This window comes from Hemitrygon akajei, chromosome 3 (genome assembly GCF_048418815.1).
Source record: "Hemitrygon akajei chromosome 3, sHemAka1.3, whole genome shotgun sequence".
Classification (NCBI taxonomy): Eukaryota; Metazoa; Chordata; class Chondrichthyes; order Myliobatiformes; family Dasyatidae; genus Hemitrygon; species Hemitrygon akajei.
Window position 1 is genome coordinate 178,244,977 of NC_133126.1, and position 27,182 is coordinate 178,272,158.

A 27,182-nucleotide genomic window follows, 5' to 3' on the forward strand; every position below is an offset into this window, starting at 1 on the left:
TAATTAAATCTATAGATAAAAGTTTAGATTAGAAATTCAGCAACATGATCTAAAACAACCGCAGAGTCGGGCAACAACATGAAGGAAGAAGTGATGCAGGGTGTTAGAAGCACAACTCAGAGTCAAGGAGAATTTAAAAACAAAGTATTGGGAAAAATTAACAGAACTAAAACCCAAGGTCCTGCCAGATTGATTCTTTGGATGAAAGTTAATCACGAGAGGACGAACTGAGAAAATCAGGGCTGCATCCTCTTGAGTTTAGAAGAGTGTGATCTCATTGAAAAATATTTTTTTTATTGTGCTGGACAAGGCACATGGGGATTTAATATATTCTCTGGTTATAGAGTCCAGAACCAGGGACAGTTGTGAGGGAAGAAAAAGATGACTCTTTAGAGCTCATTACCCAAGAAAGCTGTGCAGGCTCAGTTTCTTCAGATTGATCGATTAAAAGAACCGAGGGCTGCAGGGAGATCAGACCTGGGAAATGAATGTACAAGGGTATACGTGCTATCGTAGGGACAGAAATGTGGGCAGAGGGGGTGGGGTGGCCCTGTTGGTGAGGAATGAGATTCAGTCCTTTGCAAGGGGGGACATAGGATCAGGAGAAGTAGGGTCTGTGTGGATAGAACTGAGGAACAGTAAAGGCAAAAGGACCCTAATGGGTGTTGTCTATAGGCCACCAAACAGTAGCATGGATATTGGGTGCAAGTTGAATAGGGAGTTAACATTGGCATGTGGCAAAGGTAATGTCGCAGTAGTTATGGGGGATTTCAACATGCAGGTGAACTGGGAGAATCAGGTTGGTGCTGGACCCCAGGATAGGGTGTTTGTAGAGTGCCTACGGGATGCATTCTTGGAACAGCTTGTACGAGAGCCGACCAGGGACAAGGCTATTCTGGATTTAGTGTTATGTAATGAACAGGATTTGATAAGCGATTTTGAAGTAAAGGAGCCATTAGGAGGTAGTGATCATAATATGATGTTTTTATCTGCAATTTGAGAAGGATAAGGGTAGCTCGGAGGTGTCAGTGTTGCAGTTGAACAGGGGAAACTATGGAGCCATGAGTGAGGAGCTGGCCAAAGTTGACTGGACGGATATCCTAGCAGAAAAGACAGTGGAACAGCAATGGCAGGTATTCTTGGGAATAATGCACAAGGTGCAAAATCAGTTCATCCCCTGGAGAAGGAAGGATTCAAAGGGGGGAAGGGGCCACAGTGGTTGACAAAGGAAGTCAGAGATTGCACAGCATTAAAAAAAAAAGGAAGTATGACAGAGCTAAGGTGAGTGGGAGGACAGACGATTGGGAAGTTTTTAAGGAACAACAGAACTTAACTAAAAAGGCAATACGGGGAGAAAAAATGAGGTACGAACGCAAGCTAGCCAGGAATATAAAGGAGGATAGCAAAAGCTTTTTTAGGTATGTGAAGAGAAAGAAGATAGTTAGGAACAATGTTGGGCCCTTGAAGAATGAATTGGGTGAAATTGTTATGGGAAACAGAGAAATGGCAGAAGAATTTAATAAGTACTTTAGATCTGTCTTCACTAAGGAAGACACAAGCAATCTCCCAGATGTATGGATGGGCCAAGGACATAGGGTAACAGAGGAAATGAAACAGATTGACATTAGGAGGGAAACGGTGATGAGTAGACTGATGGGACTGAAGGCTGACAAATCCCCAGATCCAGATGGTCTGCATCCTAGGGTACTAAAGGAGGTGGCCCTGGAAATTGTGGATGCATTGGTAATCATTTTCCAATGTTCCTTAGATTCAGGATCAGTTCCTGAGGATTGGAGAATGGCTAATGTTATCCCACTTTTTAAGAAAGGAGGGAGGGAGAAAACAGAGAACTATCGACCTGTCAGCCTGACATCGGTGGTGGGGAAGATGCTAGTGTCCATTATTAAAGATGAACTAATGGCATATCTAGATAGCAGTGATAGGACTGGGCCGAGCCAGCATGGATTTACCAAGGGTAAATCATGCTTGACTAATCTATTGGAGTTTTTCGAGGATGTAACCAGGAAGTTAGACGGGGGAGATCCAGTAGATGTAGTGTACCTCGATTTTCAGAAGGCATTTGATAAGGTCCCACATAGGAGATTGGTGGGTAAAATCAAAGCTCATGGCATTGGGGGGGGAAGACATTGACATGGATAGAAAACTGGTTGGCAGATAGAAAGCAAAGGGTAGCGGTGAATGGGTGTTTCTCGGAATGGCAGGTGGTGACTAGTGGGGTGCCACAGGGCTCGGTATTGGGACCACAGCTGTTTACGATTTACGTCAACGATTTAGATGAAGGCATTGAGAATAACATCAGCAAATTTGCTGATGATACTCAGCTGGGTGGCAGTGTGACATGTGATGAGGATGTTAGGAGAATTCAGGGTGACTTGGATAGGCTGGGTGAGTGGGCAGATACTTGGCAGATGATGTTTAATGTGAATAAGTGTGAGGTTATCCACTTTGGGAGTAAGAACAGGAAGGCAGATTATTATCTGAACAGTGTAGAGTTAGGTAAGGGAGAAATACAAAGAGATCTAGGAGTCCTTGTTCATCAGTCACTGAAAGTGAATGAGCAAGTGCAGCAGGCAGTGAAGAAGGCTAATGAAATGTTGGCCTTTATTACAAAGGGAATTGAGTACAAGAGCAAGGAAATCCTCTTGCATTTGTACAGAGCCCTGGTGAGACCACACCTGGAGTATTGTGTACAGTTTTGGTCTCCAGGGTTAAGGAAGGACATCCTGGCTGTAGAGGAAGTGCAGCGTAGATTCACGAGGTTAATTCCTGGGATGTCTGGACTGTCTTACGCAGAGAGGTTAGAGAGACTGGGCTTGTACACGCTGGAATTAAGGAGATTGAGAGGGGATCTGATTGCAACATATAAGATTATTAAGGGATTGGACAAGATAGAGGCAGGAAATATGTTCCAGATGCTGGGAGAGTCCAGTACCAGAGGGCATGGTTTGAGAATAAGGGGTAGGTCATTTAGGACAGAGTTAAGGAAAAACTCCTTCTCCCAGAGAGTTGTGGGGGTCTGGAATGCACTGCCTCGGAAGGTAGTGGAGGCCAATTCTCTGGATGCTTTCAAGAAGGAGCTAGATAGGTATCTTATGGATAGGGGAATCAAGGGATATGGGGACAAGGCAGGAACCGGGTATTGATAGTAGATGATCAGCCATGATCTCAAAATGGCGGTGCAGGCTCGAAGGGCCGAATGGTCTACTTCTGCACCTATTGTCTATTGATATGGAATCAACATAGGAAAGTGCCACTGAGGTCAAATATCAATCCTGATCTTACTCAATGACAGAGTAAGTTCCAAAAGGTTTAAGGCCACTTCTGCTTTTGTTTCTTATGTTTGTATGCCACTACTAAATTTCTCATGAAATTTCTGGGCCAAAGGCAGAAGAAATAGGAGTGGAAACCATCTGAATTGCTCTTACGCAAAGCCAATATACACTTTGAAGACTGAGTTGCTATTTTTATGCAGTAGCATTCTAAGGGGAAAGAGATTTTAAGAAAAAGCTTATTAAACATCTGCTATTCAGCAATTGACAGGATGATAAAGAAGAAAATGTATTTTCCTCCATTTGCTATTTGTACAAAATTTGATCCAAATATAAACTTGCAAATATATTAATGAAAAATGACACCTGTAACAAAGAGAAGAGAATTTCTATCTTACTTCATCTAAAATTGGCTTCAGTGTCACTTTCAGATAATGCTTTCCAACCAGTTTCATTGTTTCATCAATGCACCGAGTAGCTAGAGAGTTTCCCCTGAAGATAGTGTTGACTTCCCTACAAAATCAAAGAATATGATTATTTCAAGCTTGCATGTTTTCTGAAAACAGCTCAGAAGTGAAATTTTGCCAACTGGCAACACACAGGGCACAATTATATGCAATGGTCATCTGAAATCTGCTTTCATTACTTATCCTCCTGTCATTATGTATGGCAGATGTAAACAGACATCTTAAAAGCAAGATAGCTAAAAGTAAGAGGTAAAACCAATGAGAAAGATTTTCAGGTTTCTTGCAGCTTCAAACTTGACTCAGCCTCCGCACTACCAATCCAAATTTCAGGGAAGATATTTTGTCTGTCTTGTCCCCGTGCCCTTTAACAACTTTCTAGATACCATATTAATGTATAATTCATTATATAAAACACTCTTATTGTTGGTATCAATCTTTTATCCATCTGAGTTTTGCAAAATTGGTTGAAGTTCAAATAACAGCCTGGTCCAATGAAAGATAATTTCAGAGTTCAGTAATAAAGGAAGGACCTGCTTGAAAAGAGAACAGGCTCATAAATTTAAGAGAATTCAGGTACAGTTAAAGGTCCAGATCAACATATGGCTCATTTTCATCGAAAATTTAAAGGTTACAGAAATAAATGCCGCACAAGTTGGGAACCTTATCCCCAAAGGCTGAAAGCTAAAAGAACTGATGTGGAACAGGAAAATATTATCTTGCATAACATCTCCTAAGAGAACACGACTGAAGTACTGTACTTGGATAGAATAAAAGGAACTTTTCTTGGCATTGAAGGCACTCAAATCAGTTACAACAGTTAGCTTGAGTTGGGGCATGGTCCATTACTTGGTTCTATTGATTCCTCAGAAATAATATTTTTTAAATATTCCGTATCAGAACAAGTGATTATGCAACCTTCTGATTTTCCTTGGATCAAGCACAGGAGTGAGAGTAACCACGGACCCAAATGACAGACTTACTGTGTTTGCTGGAGATCTAATTCAGCCAAGGCATGAAGGAAAGGAACTAACTTCTTATGATGTAATAATAAGCGTACGAGGGGTAACACAGCTTCTTGCTTTGCGTTGCACACCTCACCCAGGATATGGACCGCTGAGGCAGATATAGGCTTGAAGACAAGAGAAAAAAAATAACTTCAGTCTTTTTTGTTGAGTGATCACTTAAATTGTCCACAGTGTAAAAAACAAAAAATACAGATCATAAACATTTTAAAAAACCCTAATGACAGCGAGAGTAATTATTTAATAAAATAGAACACATCTACTACATTATTACCCATTAGGTTACAAAACAATTCCTGTTTACCCAACACACACAAAATGCTGGTGGAACGCAGCAGGCCAGGCAGCATCTATAGGAAGAAGCGCTGTCGACGATTCGGGCTGAGACCCTTCATCAGGACTAACTGAAAGGAAAGATAGTAAGAGATTTGAAAGTAGGAGGGGGAGGGGGAGGGGAAAATGCGCTATGATAGGAGAAGACTGGAGGGGTTGTGGTGAAGCTGAGAGCCAGACAGGTGATTGGCAAAAGGGATACAGAGCTAGAGAAGGGAAAGGATCATGGGACGGGAGGCCTAGGGAGAAAGAAAGGGGGAGGGGAGCAGAGAGGGAGATGGAGAACAGGCAGAGTGATGGGCAGAGAGAGAAAAAAAACTAAATATATCAGGGATGGGGTAAGAAGGGGAGGGGCATTAACGGAAGTTAGAGAAGTCAATGTTCATGCCATCAGGTTGGAGGCTACCCAGCCGGTATATAAGGTGTTGTTCCTCCAACCTGAGTGTGGCTTCATCTTGACAGTAGAGGAGGCCATGGATAGACATATCAGAATGAGAATGGGACGTGGAATTAAAATGCGTGGCCACTGGGAGATTCTGCTTTCTCTGGCAGACAGAGCATAGGTGTTCAGTGAAACGGTCTCTCAGTCTGTGTCGGGCCTCACCAATATATAAAAGGTCACACCGGGAGCACCGGACTCAGTATACCACACTGGCCGACTCACAGGTGAAGTGTCGCCTCACCTGGAAGGACTGTCTGGGGCCCTGAATGGTGGTGAGGGAGGAAGTGTAAGGGCAGGTGTAGCACTTGTTCCGCTTGCAAGGATAAGTGCCAGAAGGGAGATCGGTGGGAAGGGATGGGGGGGGGGGGGGGGGAATGAATGGACAAGGGAGTCGCGTAGAGAGCGATCCTGCGGAAAGCAGAAAGTGGGGGAGAGAAAGATGTGCTTGGTAGTGGGATCCCGGTGGAGGTGGCGGAAGTTACGGAGAATTATACGTTGGATCTGGAGGCTGGTGGGGTGGTAGGTGAGGACAAGGGGAATCCTATCCCAAGTGGGGTGGTGGGCAGATGGGGTGAGGGCAGATGTGCAGGATGTTTACCCATCAGTTTTTGCTTGCTGACTAGCAATGGTTTTGTTTAAATTACACCCCACTTTCAAAATTCTCATTCTTATTTCCAAATAACTCCATGGGCTAATATAGCGAATTTTGGAAATTCCTCCAGCCCACAATACACCAAAAAAAAAATTCGCTCCTCCAATGCCTGACACCTGAATATCCCCACTTCCACTGTCAAAACCTTAAGCTCTGGACATCATTAGGAAAATGTTGCTCCCTTGCAATTAGTACTCCTTTTCTTAGGATGCCCTTCCTAGACAAGGCCTCTGGTCATACTTTATTATCTATATCTATAATCAATCTATGCATTGATTTTTATTTCATTCATAACAGTCAGTGAAACTATTTTAGACCATAAGACAATAAGACTTAGGAGCAGAATTAGGCCATTCAGCCCATCGAGTCCGCTCCGCCATTTTTCGGATGAATCCCATGGCTGATCCCAGATCCTATTCAATTACTTACACATGCCCTCTCACCATATTTCTTGATACCTTGACCAATTAGGAATCTATCAACTTCCGCTTTGAATATACCCACGGATTTGGCCTCCACTGCAGTCTGTGTCAGTGCATTCCACAGATTCACCACTCTTTGGCGAATAAAATTCCTTCTTACCTCTGTTCTATAATTTCTCAATTTTGAGGCTGTGCTCTCTAGTTCTGGATATCCCCCACCAAACGAAACATTCTTTCCACATCCACCTTATCTAGTCCTTTCAATGAGATCCCCCAGGCATTCTTCTAAATTCCAGTGAGTACAGGCCCAAAGCTGCCAAATGTTCCTCATGTGTTAACCCCATTCATTCCCAGAATCATCCTTTTGAACCTCCTCTGGACTTTCTGCAATGACAATACATTCTTTTTGAGATATGGGGCCCGAAACTGTTGACAATAATCCAAGTATGGCCTGACTAGTATTTTATAAAGCTTTAGCATTATGTCCTTGTTTTTGTATTCTATTTCCCTTCAAATAAATGCCAACGTTGCACTTGCTTTCCTTACCACAGACTCAACATGTGAATTAACTTTCTGGGAGTCTTGCATGAGGACTCCCAAGTCCCTCTGCACCTCTGATGTTTGAATTTTCTCCCCATTTAGATAATAATCTGCACTAATGTTCCTTTTACCAAAATGCATCATCATACATTTCTCAACACTATATTCTATCTGCCACTTTTTGCCCATTCTTCCAATTTGGTTAAGTCCTGCTGCAATCGCATTGCTTCCTCAGCACTACCCGCCCCTCCACCTATCTTTGTATTATTTGCAAACTTTGACACAAAGCCATCAATTCCATTATCTAAACCATTGACAAACAATATGAAAAGTAGCTGTCCCAATACTGACCCCCAAGGAACATCACTAATCACTGGCAGTCAACCAGAAAGGCCTCCTTTATTCCCACTGACTGCTTCCTGCTTGTCAGCCATTCCTCTATCCATGCCAGTATCTTTCCTATAACACGATAGGATTTTATCTTGTTAAGCAGCCTCATGTGAGGCATCTTATCAAATGCCTTCTGAAAATCTAAGTAAATGAATTCCACTGCCTCTCCTTTGTCCACCCTGCTTGTTGCTTCTTTGAAGAACTCCAACAGATTTGTCAGGCAAGATTTCCCTTTATAGAAACCATGCTGACTTTAGCTTATCAATAGCCTCCAAGTACCCTAAAACCCAGTCCTTAATAATGGACTCCAACACTTTCCCAACCACTGAGGTTAGGCTATCTGGCCTTTAATTTCTCTTCTTTTGCCTTCCTCCCTTCTTAAAGAGTGGACATGTTTAAACAAAAATCAGATAAATACTTTAGTTTTTTTTGTGTGTACAACAATACCAATCAGAGTCAGTGGGAACAAAAACACTTTTCAGCACAAATACTCAAATCCAATTCATCATTGGATTGGAGGGTTGTGGATGTTGTTCCTTTATTCAAGAAAGGGAGTAGAGATAGCCCAAGGAAATTATAGACCAGTGAGTCTTAAGTTGATTGGTAAGTTGATGGTTGATTGGTTGGTAAGTTGACGGAGAAGATCCTGAGAGGTAGGATTTATGAACATTTGGAGAAGTATAATATGATTAGTAACAGTCAGCATGGCTTTGTCAAGGGCAGGCCGTGTCTTACGAGCCTGACTGAATTTTTTGAGGATGTGACTAAACATATTGATGAAGGAAGAGCAGTAGATGTAGTGTATATGGATTTCAGCAAGGCATTTGATAAGGTACCCCATACAAGGCTTATTGAGAAAGTTAGGAGGCATGGGATCCAAGGGTACATTGCTTTATGGATCCAGAACTGGCTTGCCCACAGAAGACAAAGAGTGGTTGTAGATGGGTTATATTCTGCATGGAGGTCTGTGACCAGTTGTGTGCCCCAGAGATCTGTTCTGGGACCGTTACTCTTTGTGATTTTTATAAATGATCTGTATGAGGAAGTGCAAGGATGGGTTAGTAAGTTTGCTGATGGCACAAAGGTTGGAGATGTTGTGGATAGTGTGGAGGGCTATCAGAGGTTACAGCGGGACATTGATAGGATGCAAAACTGGGCTGAGAAGTGGCAGATGGGTTAAGTGTGAAGTGGTTCATTTTGGTAGGTCAAATATGATGGCAGGATATAGTATTAATTGTAAGACTCTTGGCAGTGTGGAGGATCAGAGGGATCTTGGGATCCGAATCCATAGGACGCTCAAAGCAGCTGTGCAGGTTGACTCTGTGGTTAAGAAGGCATACGGTGTGTTGGCCTTCATCAATCGTGGAATTGAATTTAGGAGCCGAGAGGTAATGTTACAGCTAAATAGGACCCTGATCAGACCCCACTTGGAGTATCGTGCTCAGTTCTGGTTGCCTCACTACAGGAGGAAGCCATAGAAAGGGTGCAGAGGAGACTTACAAGGATGTTGCCTGGATTGGGGAGCATGCCTTATGAAAACAGGTTGAGTGAACTCAGCCTTTTCTCGTTGGAGTGACGGAGGATGAGAGGTGACCTGATAGAGGTGTATAAGATGATGAGAGGCATTGATCATGTGGATAGTCAGAGGCTTTTTTTTCAGGGCTGAAATGGTTGCCACAAGAGGACACAGGTTTAAGGTGCTGGGGAGTAGGTACAGAGATGTCAGTGGTAAGTTTCTTTTTATATAAACGCACAGAGTGGTGAGTGCGTGGAATGGGCTGCCAGCAACAGTGGTGGAGGCATACACGATAGGGTCTTTTAAGAGACTTTTGGATAGGTACATGGAGCTTAGAAAAATAGAGGGCTATGGGTAAGCCTAGTAATTTCTAAGGTAGGGACGTGTTTGGCATCACTTTGTGGGCCGAAGGGCCTGTATTGTGCTGTAGGTTTTCTATGTTTCTATGTTTCATCAGCTTGTGTCGGCTCACATTTAATAGAAACTAGATTCTTTAAAGTATACGTGACCAGAAATGAAAATAACTATAAACAATATGAACACACAAACAGAAGTATTTTGCTACAATAAACATTATTCTGTACAAGATTACCATCTTTGATTAGATTAGATTCAACTTTATTGTCATTGTGCCAAGTACAGGTAAATAGCCAATGAAATGAAATTAGCATCTAACCAGAAGTGCAAAAGAATAGTGTTATTTACAAAATAACTTCAAATAAAAAGTAAGTGCTACAGCATACAAAATTAAAAGTACTGAGACAGTACAATATGGGTGCAATACTGCTTAGTGCTGTGATGTGAGGTTCAGCAGGGTCACAGCCTCAGGGAAGAAGCTCTTCCTGAGCCTGCTGGTGTGGCAGCGGAGGCTCCTGAAGCGCCTACTGATGGGAGGAGAGTAAAAAGTCCATGGTTAGGGTGAGATGCATCCTTGATGATGCTTTTCACCCTGCCCAGGCAGCACTTATGATAAATGTTCTCAATGGTGCGCAATTGGGTGCCGATAATTCGCTGGGCAGTTTTCACCACCTGCTGGAGTACTTTGCGGCCCGATACAGGACAATCGCCATACCACACCGAGGTGCAGTTGGTGAGTATGCTCTCAAACGTACAGCGGTAAAAGTCTGTCAGTATCCTGGGACAGAGGTAAGCTTTCTTGATGCTCCGCAGGAAAAAAAGGCGCTATTGCGCTGATTTGATCAGGATAGAGGAGTTCAGGGACCAGATGAGATCCTCAGAAATGTGGACACCAAGGAACTTAAAGCTTGATAGACGCTTCACTACAGCTCCGTTGATGTAGATGGGGATGTGAGTGTGGCTCCCAGCATGCCTGAAGTCCACAATGATCTCCTTGGTCTTCTGGGTGTTTAAGGGTCAGGTTGTTGTCAGCACACCACACGGCCAGGTGCAGGACCTCGTCCCTGTAGGCCGTCTTGTCATCCCCTTTGATCAGGCCAACCACCGTGGTGTCGTCTGTGAACTAGATTAAGTTCTGTGAACTTTAAGGTTACTATTTCACTTGCAATAAAATGTGTATTCATTTCACAGATTAGCATGTTCATTAACAGCTAAATAGAGTTAATAAAACCTGGGAAATGACAATGAACCAACTTTTTGCAGCAACAAAGGAGATTGAACGTATTCAACAAAAACATATACTTATTGTGTTCTTATAGAAATGCAAGAAACCTAAGACATGCATACAGCAGTAGCCAAAATTATGTTCACAAGTGCAATAACATCCACTCTAAAATGCTGAGATTTTGTATGCGATTGCAATCATTACAAGACCACAAGATAATGTCAATACTATTGTTTAAAATATTCAGTGAGTTGGCAAAAACCGACAATTTTGTTTAGATTTAAGAGTAACCTCCCCCCACCCCCGATTTCATGCACTAAGGGTCTTTGTTATATCTAACATAATGCACAGGACTGGCACAACGTATCTTTTAAAGACTTCTTACAGTTAATGCTGAGCAGAATAACTTGTTTTCACGATGAAGTTCTCACTAATAGAGGTTACAAGAGGAACAACTTCCTTTGTGAAATAGGCCACATATCTAAACACAGCAATGAAAGATATTCTGCACACCTGATCAGGCATAAGTTTTGGTTCAGCATCATGTACATTTTTCCATTCCTCTACTAACATAAGAGAAATCTTCTTTACCTGCAGTTATTTTCATTCATTGTACTTCTTTAACCTTTTATGTTACTTAACAACATACTTTGAAGGGCATTTTAATTGTTGGTTCTCAGGCTGGTTTTGAAGTATAAGCTGTTGTGCCTCCAGACTTATTACATTTTATACACTCTCACCACCATTATTACCAGGCCAAATTGGTTATTTCATTTTTCCTATACATATTAGAATAGCTGAGATACCGTGTTGTTGAGACACAGTCAATATTAGACAAGATCACCGTGCACTTTGAATTACAAACCCAGCAAATATCCATTATAATGATGAGTCTAATGTAATTTTTGTACTTGAATGCATGAATACTACAAAGCTGCATCACATCATATAGAAGCAGAGAGCTTTAACTTCCACCAATATCTACCTTTACATCAGGTGACTTTAGCAGCAGCTCATTTAGGGAACTGTAGTACTGGGATGGAAGGACATAGTCTTCATTGTAGAATATAGACAAGCGAAGTGATCCCAAGTCTTCTGATTTTGCAGACTTGTTTCCATTCTCCTTTGGCTGCAATAAATACCTGTACAATAAAAGAATGTTATTTGGAATTTCAACACCAGTGTCTTGATCCAATTAGTTTTATAGTACAATAAAAGTACTGCTGTGGAAAAGATTTAGTTTTCATGCAGACAGTAGTTGGAAAATCAACAAGTAACAGTGCATGGAGGTAAGGGTGAGGAATAGATAACAAGGCAAAACCTGTGCTTTAGGCTTAGTCTCTTGCATAATTTTTGCTGTCGTGCTACTAGGAAAAATGTACAAAAACTAATAAATATATAATCAGAATTTGTCTCCACACAGGTCTATAAGTACAATTAATATCTTGACTACGTGTAACTGGAAACTATTGCCACTGTTCTACATCAGGCTTGTTTTTCCATCACTCTATCACATTGCCCACTAGAAAACCAAGATAATAATGCTGTTATACCAGGTTAATGATAACATTAACCTGATAAAAGAGCATTAGTGTTATTAGACAACAATAAATTTTAACTTCCCCTTAACTGCTGTAAATTGACATAAAAATGAGGAAATGATTATTTAGTTTCCACCCAAAACTGGCAATAGAATATAGCTTCCACTTTCCCCAGGGAAAACTTTTATACAGCCACAGATTATTTAAGTGAGCAAAATTAAAAGGCTGAAATAATTTGACACATAGTATATAGAAAAGTTCTTGGATGCATTACACATATATGAAAATAAAGATGAAAATACTACAAGAGGAAAATGGGAAAAAAAGTGAGGAACTATCTGCTGCAGCTTGAAATATAAATGTGAAAATGCCAATTATGTTTGCAATAGATAAATTCACAAAGATCTTCAAAGAGGTTCAAAGTAAATTTATTATTATCACCTTTCTAGCATTCACAATATTTACAAAGAAATACAATAAAGTCAATGAAATTCTATAAAGACAATGAACTAATGTAAAAAAGACACCAAATTATGCAAATACAAAAAGAAAAACAAAATAATAATAACTAAGTACTGTAATTTTAAGAACAGGAGTTGTAGAGTCCTTGAAAGTGACTTCATAGGTTGTGGAATAAGTTCAGTGTTGGGTAAATGAGGTTATCCACTCTGATTCAGGATCCTGAATGTTGAAGGGTAATAACTGCTCTTATTATACCATGATCAAGAAAGCTTGCCATGCCATCCTACACCCAGAACTTGCCACACGGTAAAAGACTGGTGAAGACAAGAACGTATGGTCAAGTGAGGCGGAGGAGTGATTACAGGACTGCTCTGGACAATGGCCTGGACAATGTTCAGGGATACATCTTTGAATCTGAATGAATATGCCACAGTTGTCAACAACTTCATCAAGACCTGTGTGGATAAGTGTGTGCCTTCGATAACATAACAGACATACACAAACCAAAAGCAGGAGATTCGCAGTCTGTAGAGGACTAAATCTGTGGCACTCAAGCCCAATGATCCAGACCTACACAAGATATCCAGGTATGACCTATGAAAGACTATTTTAAGAGCAAAAAAACCAATTCCGATTGAAGTTAGAGATAGAACTGGATGCACGTCAGCTTTGGCAGAATTTGCAAAACATTACTTCCTACAAGGCAAAACCTAACGTGAATGGCTGTGGTGCTTCGCTCGCAAATGAACTAAATGCTTTTTCTGTACACTAAGGAGCTGGTGGTGGACCTGAGGAGGGCTAAGGCACCGGTGACCCCTGTTTCCACTCAAGGGGTCAGTGTGGACATGGTGGAGGATTACAAATACCTGGGGATATGCATTGACAATAAACTGGACTGGTCAAAGAACACTTGAGGCTGTCTACAAGAAGGGTCAGAGCCGTCTCTATTTCCTGAGGAGACTGAGGTCCTTTAACATCTGTCAGACGATGCTGAGGATGTTCTACGAGTCTGTGGTGGCCAGTGCTGTCATGTTTGCTGTTGTGTGCTGGGGCAACAGGCTGAGGGTAGCAGACACCAACAGAATCAACAAACTCATTCGTAAGGCCAGTGAGGTTGTTGGGGTGGAACTGGACTCTCTGACGGTGGTGTCTGAAAAGAGGATGCTGTCCAAGTTGCATGCCATTTTGGACAATGACTCCCATCCACTTCATAATGTACTGGTTAGGCACAGGAGTACATTCAGCCAGAGATATGTTATCTCATTCCACCGAGATGCAACACTGAGCGACATAGGAAGTCATTCCTGCCTGTGGCCATCAAACTTTACAACTCCTCCCTAGGAGTGTCAGACACCCTGAGCCAATAGGCTGGTCCTGGACTTATTTCCACTTGGCATGATTAACTTGTTATTATTTAATTATTTATGGTTTTATATTGCTATATTTCTACACTACCCAGGGCTGAAATGGCTAACACGAGGGGACAGTTTTAAGGTGCTTGGAAATAGGTATTGAAGGGATGTCGGGTGCAAGTTGTTTTTTTTTAAAACATAGAGTGGTAGGTGCGTGAAATGCACTGCCGGCAGCGGTGGTGAAAGTGGACACAATAAGGTCTTTTAAGAACCTCTTAGATAGGTATATGGAAGTTCCAGGCAGTTTCTATAGTAGGTTACATGGTCTGCACAACATTGTGGGCCAAAGGGCCTGTAGTGTACTGTAGATTTCTATGTTCTATGTACACGCCCCACTTATCAGCAGATAGTAAAACCCTGCACAGGGCGAGGAATAACATCAATGAGAGATGGAGAGAACACAAATTGGGTACAAGTTGATCATGCTTGATCATTTGCCCCAGAAGCCTGTTATCGACACCCTTGAACTCCCTCCTACCTTGGATGAAATCAGGAAAGCCATTTCTCAGATGAACTCTGGTAAGGCCCCTGGGTGGGATGGAATTCCTAACGAGCTCTTTAAGTCAGCAGGCCCACTAGCACTCACAGCGTTCCACGACATCCAGACGAGTAAATAGGAGGAAGAAGAAATGCCCGAGGACTTCAGGGACGCCATAATCGTTTCAATGTTCAAAGGCAAAGGTAGCAAAGTTCACTGTGGCAACTACTGGGGCATATCTCTCCTGTCCATCAGGGGAAAAATTTTTTAGTTTGCATTATCCTCAACTGCTTGATCGCCAACATATGAGAGCAAACTTTCCTTAAGTACACAGTGGCTTTCACCTAGGCCATAGTACTATTGAAATGGTTTTCACAGTTCGTCAGATTCAAGAAAAGTGTATTGAGCAGAATTTGCAACTACTTGCTATTTTTGTAGATTTAACCAAAGCCTTCAAGATGGTCGACAGGGAGACCATATGGTGAGTGCAGCCAAAACTTGGGTGCCTGCACAGATATGTCAATCTCATCCATCTCTTCCATAATGACATGAGTGGCCTTGTTCTGCTGAATGGGGAGACTATGCTGTCATTCAGTATTCTAAGCGGTGTGACACGAGAGTACATATTAGTGCCTGTACTGTTTAATCTGTTCCTCACGTACATTCTAACCATGCGTTTGGCACTATACAATGTGGCATATACATAAGGTACAGGATGGACAGATGACTTTTTGACTTGCGTCATTTGACAGCTTGTACGAAAACAATTAGCAATCGCATTCAAGAATCCTACATGCTGATGATCGTACCCTTTTTGCTCACACAGAAGCTGATCTTCAGTTGCTTGTCGATAGGTTTGCAGAAGCCCTTCATCTGTTTAGCCTCACCATCAGCGCCTACAAAAGATGCAAGTCCTGATCCAACTTGGTCCAAAGTCTACTGCCCCCACCCCATACATCTGCGTCGATGATACAGTTTAGAACAGTGGAAGAATTCAAATACCTTGGAAGTGTTATTTCTAGTGTGGCTCCTTAAACAAAGAGATCAGTGCTAGGATTTGCAAGGCCAGTCAAGACTTCAGGTGCTTGCACCCAATTGCAATGAACCAGTATAACATCCGAAAAGCCACAAAACTCAAAGTATTCAAAGCAGTTGTCCTTAGTAGTTTATTATATGGCTGTGAAACCTGGACCATATACAGAAGGCACCTTCAAATGCTGGAACCTTTCCATACACCTGAGATCAATCCTGGGCATCCGTCAGCAGGACCACGTCACTAACCTAGAAGTCCATGAAAGAGCAAAGAGCACAAGCACAGGAGCAATGATCCTGCAAGCCCAAGGATTCCAGAATACCCAAACCATTACTATTCGGAGCACTGTCTCAAGGAAGGAGAGACAGATAGCAACCTCGCAAGAGGTTCAAGGACTGTGTGAAAGCAAAACTTCTGCAGAACAGTCTTTTTCTGTTGGTCAGTTTAAAAAAAAAGCCAAATTAAATCCACTGTGATTCAATGTTGTACAACAATAAAACATGAAAACTTCTAAGGGGGGGGGTGAATACTTTTCATGGACACTATAAGCAGCTTGAGTGGAATGCTCAGGACTGGACTGGATGGCATGCTCTGGTAAGATGAGCCTCCAACAATTTTGAGAATAGTTGCCATGCAAATCTGGTCATTGCTTAAGAGAGGAGAAAAATCTCCATATCAATAGGTAAATTTAATGTCAGAAAAATGCATATAATATACGTCCTGAAATTCTTTTACTTTTCGCAAACATCCACGAAAACAGATAAGTTTCCCAAAGAATGAATGAGTTACATGTTGGAGCCCCAAAGCACCCCCCCCCCACACACAAGCAGCAGCAAGGGAACGACTGCATCCCTCCCACACCAGCAAAAAAACTTTGGCGCTCCCCTACCAAGCACTCAAGCGTGCAGCAAAGCATCAGTAAAGTCACAAACTTGCAGTACCCCAAAGACTACTCGTTCATCTGGTATTTGACATACTGCAGACTCTCTCTCTCTTCCTAATAAGGGAAAAAGGGGTGTCCTAATTTCATGGCAAGAAGGGAGACATAGCATAACAACAACTTAATTTATGGTGTTAGAAGTCTGCTGCGTCGCTTTTTCCGAGCTCTGTGCCTCTGGTCACACAACAAACAGCAAGCCTGCTGCTTCCAATCTTCCTTGTTCACGAGTCAGTGGCACTAGCCTTGAATCAGCTCGCCTCCCAGAGCCACAAAAATTTGGCACCCTGAAGGCACACTAGTCTTTCAGGCCATGTCATTGGGATATTGAAAAGCGGCCAGTCATGAGATCTTGAGAGTGGGTCCCATTCTCACAAAGAACCAAAGTCGATGTGTAACTCCAGGTCAGGGTCGATTGCTCCAACAGTGGTTGCACGGTTTATCTGCCCTCACCGTCAAAACCTTTCTAGAATTGTACTGCAGTCACACAATTGATGAGCTGCAAAGACAAATGTCATTGGAAATGACGAACAACCAGCACAGTATAATAATGACTTGGATGTGAATACAAGAGCTATGATTAGGTATGTTTTCAAATGTTAGCTCGGAGTGTTGTGCATGGTAAGGGAGGTCATCCAAAGCTACACCAGGTTATAAATAAAATAGAAAGTTGAGCAGAGCGTTGGCAAATGAAATTCACTCCAACCAATGCAAGGTGATGCACATTGGGTCAAATGGGGATAGAAAAAAATACTGCAAAGATAGTTCCCCTCCACCCACCTTTTTATTCTGGCGTCTTCCCCCTTCCTTTTCAGTCCTGAAGAAGGGTCTTGGCCCGAAAAATTGACTTTTTATTTATCTCCAGATGCTGCCTGACATGCTGAGATAGTCTAGTATTTTATGTGTGTTGCTTTGGATTTCCAGTATCTGCAGAATTTCAAGTGTTCATAATTTGTAGCAAAAATAGGGTGCCTTGGAATGTGAATGAACAGAAGAATGGTTGGGGCTCAAATTCACAGTTCCCTTTAAGTAGCAGGACAGACAGACAGTGTTGAGAAGGCATATGGTATGTTTGCCTTCATAGGTCAAGGTAGAGAATATAAAAGTTGGGATGTTATGCTGTAAGTGATTAAACTGCTTTTTAAGTACCTTGTCACCACACTATAGTAAAGGATGTGGTTGCACTGGTGATTGTAAAGAGGAGGCTCACCAGGAAGATAGGCATTTAGATGTGGGGAGAGATTAATAAGGCTGGGTTTATTTTCCCTGGATTGATCAAGGTTGAAAGAACTATACAAAATTTTGAGAGGCATAGATGTGATAGATAATAAGAATCTTCTTTGCATAATAGGGATTCCAACAACTAGAGGGCATACACTTGGGTGGGAGGAAAGAGTTTTAAAGGGGACTTGAGGGGGAAGGTTTTTTAAAAATATAGTAAGTGGTTGATATCTGGAACTTAGTGAGAGAAGTAGTATAATCAGATACCATCACTTTTTAAGCAACAGGATCTTAAATATGCAAAACACAGAAGGATGAACAACTGCAAATAAAAGAACATGGTAAGGTCCTGTTTCTATGCTATATAGTGTGTGTGTGTGTGTGTGCGTGCGTGCGTGCGTGCGTATATAACCTAATATATCTCAGGATTGCTGCCTGTCCATGTGGTAGTGAGGATAGGAGTGGAATGAGGTGGCATTTAAATGTGTGGCTGAAGAACTGGAACAGGGGGCAGAGATTCCGATTTCTGGATTATTAGGGCCTTTTCGGGGGCAGGTGACTTGTACAAAAGGGACCGATATCCTTGTGAACAGGTTTGCTAAAGCTGTTGGGAGTGGTTTTAACTAGTATGGCAGGGGGATGGGAACCAGTGTGATAGAGCTGAGGATGAACCAGTAGGTTTAATAGTAGATAATGGGTGTAATATGAATGTAAGGAAGGACAAGCCAATGACTGGGTACAAATGCACACATTGCAAAGAGTTGAATTGTACCACAGTGACAAAATACAAAAGGGCGAAGAATGTAGGACTGAAGGAGCTGCATTTAAATGCACATAGTATTTAGAATAAGGTAGATAAACTCATGGCGCAATTAGAGATTGGTCAGTATGACATTATGGGCATCAATGAGTCATGGCTGAAAGAAGTTCAACAGTTGGGAGCTTAATATCAAAGGATATACCTTGTATTGAAATATCAGGCAGGAAGGCATAGGCAGCAGGGTGGCTCTGTTGGCAAGAGATATAATTACATCTTTAGAAAGAGGTGACAGGGTCAGAGAATGTTGAATCTTTGTGGGTAGAGTAAAGAAACAGCAAGGATTTAAAAAAATATTATAAGAATCATATATAGACCTTCAAATAGTAGCCAACATGTGGGGTTGAGATTGCAAAGGGAGCTGGAAAAGGCATGTAATAAGGGTAATGTTACAATTGTAATGGGGGATTTCAATATACAAGGGGATTGGGAAAATCAGGTTGGTGTCAGATCGCAAGAAAAGGAATTTGTTGAATGCCTACGAGATGGCTTTTTAGAGCAGCTTATGCTTGAACCTACTTGGCGGGTGGGGGGGAGGCCATCTTAGATTGGGTGTTTTATAATATTCCAGATTTTATGGGGAACTTACATAATATGATTGAATTCATACTGCAGTTTGAGAGGAAGAAGCATAAGTCACATGTATCAGTATCGCAATGGAATAAAAGAAATTACAGAGGCATGAGAGAGGAGCTTGCCCAGGTGGATCAGAGGGGGATACTAGCAGGAACAACGGCAGAGCAGAGATGGCTGAAGTTTCTGGGAATATTTCATAAGGCACAGGATAGATATGTTCCACAGAAGTTCTCAAATGGCAGGGGTAGGTAACCATGGCTGACAAGGGAAGTTAAGGACTGCATAAAAGCCATGGAAAGGGCATATAAGGTAGCAAAAGTGAGTGGGAAGATGGATGTTTGGGAAGTTTTTAAAAATCCACTAAAAAGCAACTAAAAAAAGCCATACGAAGGGAAAAGATGAAATATGAGGGCAATCTAGCCAATAATACAAAGCAGGATACTGTAAGTTTTTCCAGTTATATAAAGAGTAAAAAGGTGAGAGTTGATATTGGACAACTGGCAAATGATGCTGGTGAGGTAATAGGGGACAAAGAAATGTCGGATTAACTTTACTTGAATCGGTCTTCACTGTGGAAGACACCAGCAGACTGCCAGAGGTCCATGTGTGCCAGGGAAGAGGAGTTAGTGTCATTGATGTTACAAAGGAAAAATTGCCAGGCAAACTGAAATGTCTTAAGGTGGAAATGGACCAAATTGTCTACATCCCAGAGTTCAGAAAGAGTCTGCTGAAGAGATAGTAGATGCATTGGTTATGATCTTTTAAGAATCACTTGATTCTGGCAGGGTTCCAGAGGACTGGAAAATTGCAAATGTCACTCTACTCATTAAGAAGGGAGGAACACAACAGAAAGGAAATTGCTGGCCAGTTAGCCTAACCTCAATGATTGGAAAAGTGTTGGAATCCATTATTAAGGATGAGGTTTCGGTGTACTTGGAGACTAATGATAAAATAAGTCAAAGTCAGCATGGTTTCTGTAAAGGGAAATCTTGCCTGACAAATCTGTTGGAGTTCTACAAGGAAGGAACAAGCAGGGTGGACAAAGGAGAGGTAGTGCACGTCATTTACTTGAATTTTTAGAAGGCACTTGATAAGGTGCGACATGTGAGGCTGCCTAACAAGATAAAATCCAATGGCATTACAGGAAGGATACTGGCATATATAGCAGAATGGCTGACAGGCAGGAAGCAGCGAGTGGGAATAAAGGGGGCCTTTTCTGGTTAGCTGCCAGTGACTAGTGTGTTCCTCAGGAGTCAGTATTGGGAACATTACTTATCACAATGTTTGTCAATGATTTGAATAATGAAACTGAGGGCTTTGTGGCAAAGTTTATGGATGATACGAAAATAGGTGGAGGAGTAGGTAGTGCTGAGGAAACAATGCGATTGCAAAAGGACTTAGACAAATTGGAAGAATGGGCAAAAAGTGGCAAATGAAATACAGTGTTGGGAAATGTATGATAATATATTTTGGTAAAAGGAATAAAAGCACAGACTATTATCTAAATGGGGAGAAGGTTCAAACATCAGAGGTGCAAAAGGACTTAGGAGTCCTCATGCAAGACTCCCTGAAGGTTAATTTACAGATTGAGTCTGTGGAAAAGAAAGCAAATTTTATGTTGGCATTCATTTCAAAGGAAATAGAATATAAAAATGACATAATGCTGAGGCTTTATATGATACCGGTCAGGCCATACTTGGAGTATTGTCAACAGTTCTGGGCCCCGTATCTCAAAGAATGTGTTGTCCATGCAGAGTCCAGAGGCGGTTCACAAGGATGATTCCGAAAATGAAGGAGTTAAATATGAGGAGTGTTGGGCAGCTTTGAACCTGTACTCACTGGAATTCAGAAGAATGCAGAGTATCTCATTGAAACCTACTGAATATTGAATGGACTTGATGAAGTGGATGTGGACAGGATGTTCTTTATGGTGGGGGTGTCCAGAAGTAGAGGGCACAGTCTCAAAATTGAGGGGTAACCCTTTAGAACATTGGTAAGGAGGACATTTTTTAGCCAGAGAGTAGTGAATCTGTGGAATATTCTGCCACCGACAGCTGTGGAGGCCAAGACTGTAGGTATATTTAAAGTGAAAATTGATATTTTCCTGATTGGTCGGGGCTTCAAAGGTTATGGCAAGAAGGTTGGTGTATGTGGTTGAGTGGGATCCGAGTTTATCCACAATGGAATGGTGGAGCAAACTCGATGGGCTGAATGGTCCAATTCAGCTCCTATGTCTCATGGTCTTATAATGTGGGTAGGTGTCTGCATTTTTCAAATAAAAATGGATTGCACCAGTTTATTGCTTGATTCTTAATGATATGCAATAAATTAAATAATCAAAACATTCTTTCATCACAAGCAATGTGAGTAAAGTAATTATTGTTGTGTATTATGGGCAAGTATTGATGTAACAAATAAACAATAGTGTGAAGAAGTGCTGACAAATAGCTGAGGTGGGTGGAGAATTATGTGCCAGTTTTGTTGGAGGCCAATTAGTGAGAACATGCCTGATAAAACAGACCTTCCATGAGGTTCTTTTGTCAAAGGCCTGCTTCAGTGTTGAAGGCCTACACTAATCTGCACATCTCATCCACACAAGATAACTTTGCATGTGACTCACACACAGACATTGATGTATTGTGTATCATTTGACATTTAGTGTGTCCTATGGCCACCATGCACATCAAATCCATAGATGATTTGGGACAAAAATCCAAAAATGGTCTTCTGGGACATTCTTTTGAAAAGGGTCAATCAGCTAGCGCCACAATGTGATATGTGAAATTATTTCAAGGTCAATACATTTTCCAGAAGTGACAGCTTTCATTTTCTGAACACTAGGTAAAGATGTGCTTCACAGCTACATTTTTCTCCTTAATTACCATAGTTAAATCGCCAAGGCACACTTCAGAGAAGCCCAAGCGCTAAGACAAAAAGGTTCTGCGCAGTGGCATAGGTGGCAACAACAATGTTTAAAATTGCTTGTAATAAGATAGTACATCAAAGTTCAAATGTTGCATGTATCCTCTCCAGGCAATTTATTCATGAGATAAACAGTTTGTTTCTGTAGAAGAGTAAGGAAGGAAGGAACAGTCAAAATAAATCAATGGGGCAACACATTTTTCCTCAAAATTAATTAGACTCAGTTCTACTGAAGATTCCAGCTCTTCAGTCAACTATTCCAGATGCTGTACTTTTTCATGATTTTCTAATTAAACATGGAACAAAGTGCAACATGTTGCAGCCACACATTTCCATTCTGTTTCCAAATGCTTTGGTGAAAGATGACATTTATTTCTTATTGCCTTAAATAATAAAACAAGTTTTTAAAAAAAAATTCCAGTCTCCTCTTCTGCAAAATCTACCTGATGATTCCATTTTATGCAAAATTGTGGCGTAATTTTTCAAGATTTAGAAGAAATATACAGTTACAAGCATGTATCACAACAGAATCTGCCAAAAAACTTCATGCCCCATCACAGAATTTCACCCTTGCTGGATTCCTCAGTATGGTTCTCCAGTGTTGCCATAACCCTTACCAAGCTCGATGACAATTATCATTCCTTAAAATCTTCACAGGAACCTTAATCTCACCAAGGAAGATATCCTGTACCAGGTTTTCACTGTTCCACAGATCAACTCTAAAAAAAGGGGGAAAAAGGTCATTTTTCCTTTTATTAATATTCTTCTGTACTATTGCTTTAAATAGAAAAGATAAGTTAAATTCCAACAGATTTTAGATTATTTTGTGATGTGTCATATTATTTTGATGGATCATAATAAATCATCTTACAATACCAATTCCAGCACACAGCAAACATTCACAACAGTTTCACCATCTAATAAATTGGTACACAATTACTAGAAATCACAAATCATTAACATAAAATGATATTTTGTCACCATAATCAGAATAGCTTTGAAAAAAGAATTTAATTGCAAATTAAAAAAATTAACTGAGTATACAATTTTCCCCAAATTATCAGTAATTGTAATAATCCTGATTTTATTGAGCACATGATGTGGGATAGGACTATTATGACCATAAAATCTAGGTTAATGAAATGGAACTTCAGCAACCCTACAACTGTTAATGCAATGATAATATTGAACAAACATGCTTTTAATCCATTACAGCCAAGTTTACTGCAATTATCCAGTTACATTTACTACTTATTTTATACATGCATGCAAAAATAATAAAAAAATAAAATAAAAATAAAATTAAAATTAAAAAATAATTCTGTAGATTTGTGACTTGAACTTAATAGAGAGAAGCATTTATCTTGCTGTCAGTTTGACACCATAGCTCTATCTTACAGAAAAGTACTCAAAACATCAAATGAAAATCAAAACAAAATTGCACAAGCTGGAAGTATGAAGTTACGAAAAAATGCTGGAAGCACCAAGACCAGACAGAAAGAGAAAAAAAATGAATGTTTCAGATCCATATCCTTTGTCAGAAGTGGATAAAAAAGAGAAAACAAGTTAGTTTTAAGTTGCAGAAACATGGGCAGGTGGGGGGTGCTGGATACAACAGACAAAGGGATTATCTGTAAAAAGGTAAGGCTGGAGGAGTTGCTGTGGATATAAGTTGTGGAAAATGTCATCTGGCTGTCAAGACAAATGAGGGTAGTGAGCAAGTATGAGAACAAGCAACAGAATGCAAAAGCACACAATACTCCAAATTTGGGCTCACCCATATCTTGTACAATTTCCAACTCCTGTACTCAGTTTCATGATTTACAAAGGCCTAAGTACAAAAGGCAATCTTTATGACCCTATCTACCTGCGATGTCATTTTCAAGGAATTATGGATCTGTATTCCCAGTCCTTTTGTTTGATCTTACATCTCAGTATGTAACCAAGTATGGGTAAATCTTATCCTAATTTGTTCTCCCAAAGTGCAGCTCCTCACACTTGTCTCTACTAAGTTCCTGCTGGTTGTAAGCTAATTATTAAAGAGGCAGAGTGAAAGGGAGGGGATGAGATGTGTTAAAGGGTATACAGTGCCTACAAGAAGTATTTATCTCCCTTGGAAGTTTTCATGTTTTATTATTTTACAACATTGAATCACAGTGGATTTAATTTGTTTTTTTGATACTGATCAACAGAAAAAGACTTTTCTGTCAAAATGAAAACAGATCTCTACAAACTGATCCAAATTAATTAGAAATATAAAGCACAAAATAATTCATTGCATAAGTATTCACCTCCTTTCATACAACACACCAAATTGTGTGAAGCCAATTGGTTTAAGAAGTCACATTATTAGTTAAATTGAGATCTGTTTTTGGAGACTTGTGTGCAGTCAAGGTGCTTCATTGATTGTAGCAAAAATACACCTGTATCTGGAAGGTCCAGCTACTGGTGAGTCGGTAACTGCACCGTGAGGACAGAAGAATGCTCCAAGCAACTCGGTGGAAAGGTTATTGAAAACTACAAGTCAGGAGATGAATACAAGAAAATTTCTAAGTCATTGAATATCCCTTGGAGTATAGTTAACTCAATCATCAATAAATGGAAAGAATATGGCACAACTGTAAATCTGCCTAGAGTAGGCCTTCCTCAAAAACTAAATGACTGTGCCAGAAGAGGACTATTGAGAGAGGCCACCAAGAAACCTATGACAACTCTGGAGGAGTTACAAGCTTCAGTGGCAGAGATGGGAGAAACTGCCACATACAACAACTGTTGCCCAGGTGCTTCACCAGTTGTGGTTTTATAGGAGGGTGGCAAAGAGAAAGCCACTGTTGAAAAAAAATTTTGCATGTGGGAGACTCTGGAGTTACTGATAGAAGGTTCTATGGTCTTATGAAATCAAAATTAAACTTTTTGGGCATCAGACTAAGTGCTATGTTTGGCATAAGCCAAACACTGCACATCATCAAAAACATACCATCCCTACTGTGAAGCATGGGTGGTAGTTGCATTATGCTGTGGGGATGCTTCACTGCAGCAGGCTCTGGAAGGCTTATAACATTAGAGCGTAAAATGAACGCAGCAAAATACAGGGAAATCCTGGAGGAAATCAGAATCATAATCAAGTTTTTTATCACTGGCATATGCCGTGAAATTCATTAACATAGCAGCAGCAGTTTAATGCAATAAATAATATAGAAGAAAAAAATAAATCAATTACAGTATATGTATACTGAGTAGATTAAAAAATGTGATAACCTGATGCAGTCTGCAAGAGAACCGTGATTTGGAAAATTTGTTATCCAGCAAGACAATGACCCTAAGCATAAAGCCAAAGCTACACAAGAATGGCTTAAAAACAAAGTTAATGACCTGGAGTGGCCAAGTCTCAATCCAACTGAGAATTTGTGGCTGGACTTGCAAAGGGCTGTTCACTCACAATCCCCATGCAATCTAACAGAGCTTAGGCAGTTTTGTAAAGAATGGAGAAAGATTGCCGTGTCCATATATGCAAAGCTGATAGAAACCTATCCACAGAGACTTAAGGCTGTAATTACCGACAAAGGTGCATCTACTAAATACTGACTTGAAGGAGGTGAATCAATTATATAGTGTTTTATATTTGTAATTAATTTAGATCAGTGTCAAAAAAGTCAAAGTAAATCCACTGAGTCAATGTTGTAGAACAATAAAACATGAAGACTTCCAAGGGGGATGAATACTTTTTGAAAGCACTGTATGTGAGAGAAAAAGTTGCAGGGTAACAAGTGGAGACCGAGCTATTCTAACCCAATATAGACCTGACAGGCAGAATGACCTCATTCAATTCCAAAACAAAAGATAATTTTGAGTAGTTAGATGCCTTATGGTAGAAACAGAATTAACCAGTGCCTTCAAAGGGCACCCTAAGGGAATAATTTGCAGAACTACAGTATAAGAATGAAGAAATGGATTTGATGGTATTGCTCTATTATGCACTGGTACAGACAAGATGGGCCAAAGGCTCACTGTGGATTACCTATTCTAGAAATGCCAAGGGCGCGGTCTAAGAGTTCGACTCGCCTTTGGGGGCCTAGGATCTCAGGGCTATGGAGATGGGCGGATTGCAGGTCGATGGCCCGGACTGGTGTGTCGTGGGAGTTGGAAGATCTTTGGCTGTGTGCCCAGAGACCTGAGATCTTCGGACATAGGGCTCGGAAAAAGCAAGGCAACGGACTTCTAACATCATAAACCAATGAGTTGTTTGTTATGTCTCCCCTCTTGCTGTGAAACAGAGACACCTTTTTCTCCTGTGTTAGGGAGAGAGAGAAAATCTGTGGTATGTCAAATAGCGGGTGAACGTGTAGTCTTTGGTGTACTGCAAGTCTGTCTCTTTGCTGCATGTTTGAGTACTCAGTGGCGGGTGCCGATTCTTTTCTTCTGCCGGTGGCGGTGGGGGGGGGGGGGTAGATTGTTGCTTGCTGCTGCTTACACACAGGAGGGAGACTTTGGGATTCTAACATTTAACTGTCATTCATTCTTTGGGGCACTCTGTTTTTGTGGATGGTTGCGAAGAAAAAGCATTTCAGGATGTATATTGTATACATTTCTCTGACATTAAATGTGCCTTTGAAACAATTCATTGAAGGAAGTAGTTTGAAACAAAATGCTTTACAAATTCATGCAACATACACAAAACAAACCACAATGCTCTAGGGAGGGAGGTAAGAAAGTTGTTAGGGTTTGGAACAAGCCTTGCATAACAGTGAAGTTTTAGACAAATATCATATTCTAATCAACAGCAAATGTAAAAATCAAAAACTTATACTCTTTTACATGCAGTTAAAAAGCACCTATAAAATGTTGATCCCAGAAACTAACACATGCAGCAATTTATTGTTCAATAATCTACTATTCTTACCTCACTGAGATCGAACCCCATTGGACAGCATGAAAAGGGCAATTAGAATTAAAACATTGATAACTCTCCCTAAATGAAGCCTTAAAACTCTTTCAGTGAATTTGTTTTCCTTTATCTTTAATAGAGATGAATCTATAACTAAAAGAGCACTGCCTTTGCAATATAATTGGATGTTCAACATAAAGAACATAATTTTGTTTTTTTTTGTCTTAAAAGTTAATATCCAG

General features: G+C 40.8%; 1 protein-coding gene across 1 annotated transcript in view; it reads right to left on the minus strand.

Annotated features, from left to right (window-relative positions):
• The window catches only part of rasa2 (RAS p21 protein activator 2), a 173,631-nt gene that overhangs the window by 34,515 nt on the left and 111,934 nt on the right, over positions 1–27,182 (minus strand). Inside the window, exons 9-12 of the mRNA XM_073041454.1 lie at positions 22,673–22,774; positions 11,642–11,798; positions 4,738–4,886; positions 3,689–3,803 (exon numbers count right to left, since the gene is read on the minus strand). Of these exons, the coding sequence (XP_072897555.1) occupies positions 3,689–3,803; positions 4,738–4,886; positions 11,642–11,798; positions 22,673–22,774 (523 nt within the window). The remainder of the gene's footprint in view (positions 1–3,688; positions 3,804–4,737; positions 4,887–11,641; positions 11,799–22,672; positions 22,775–27,182) is intronic.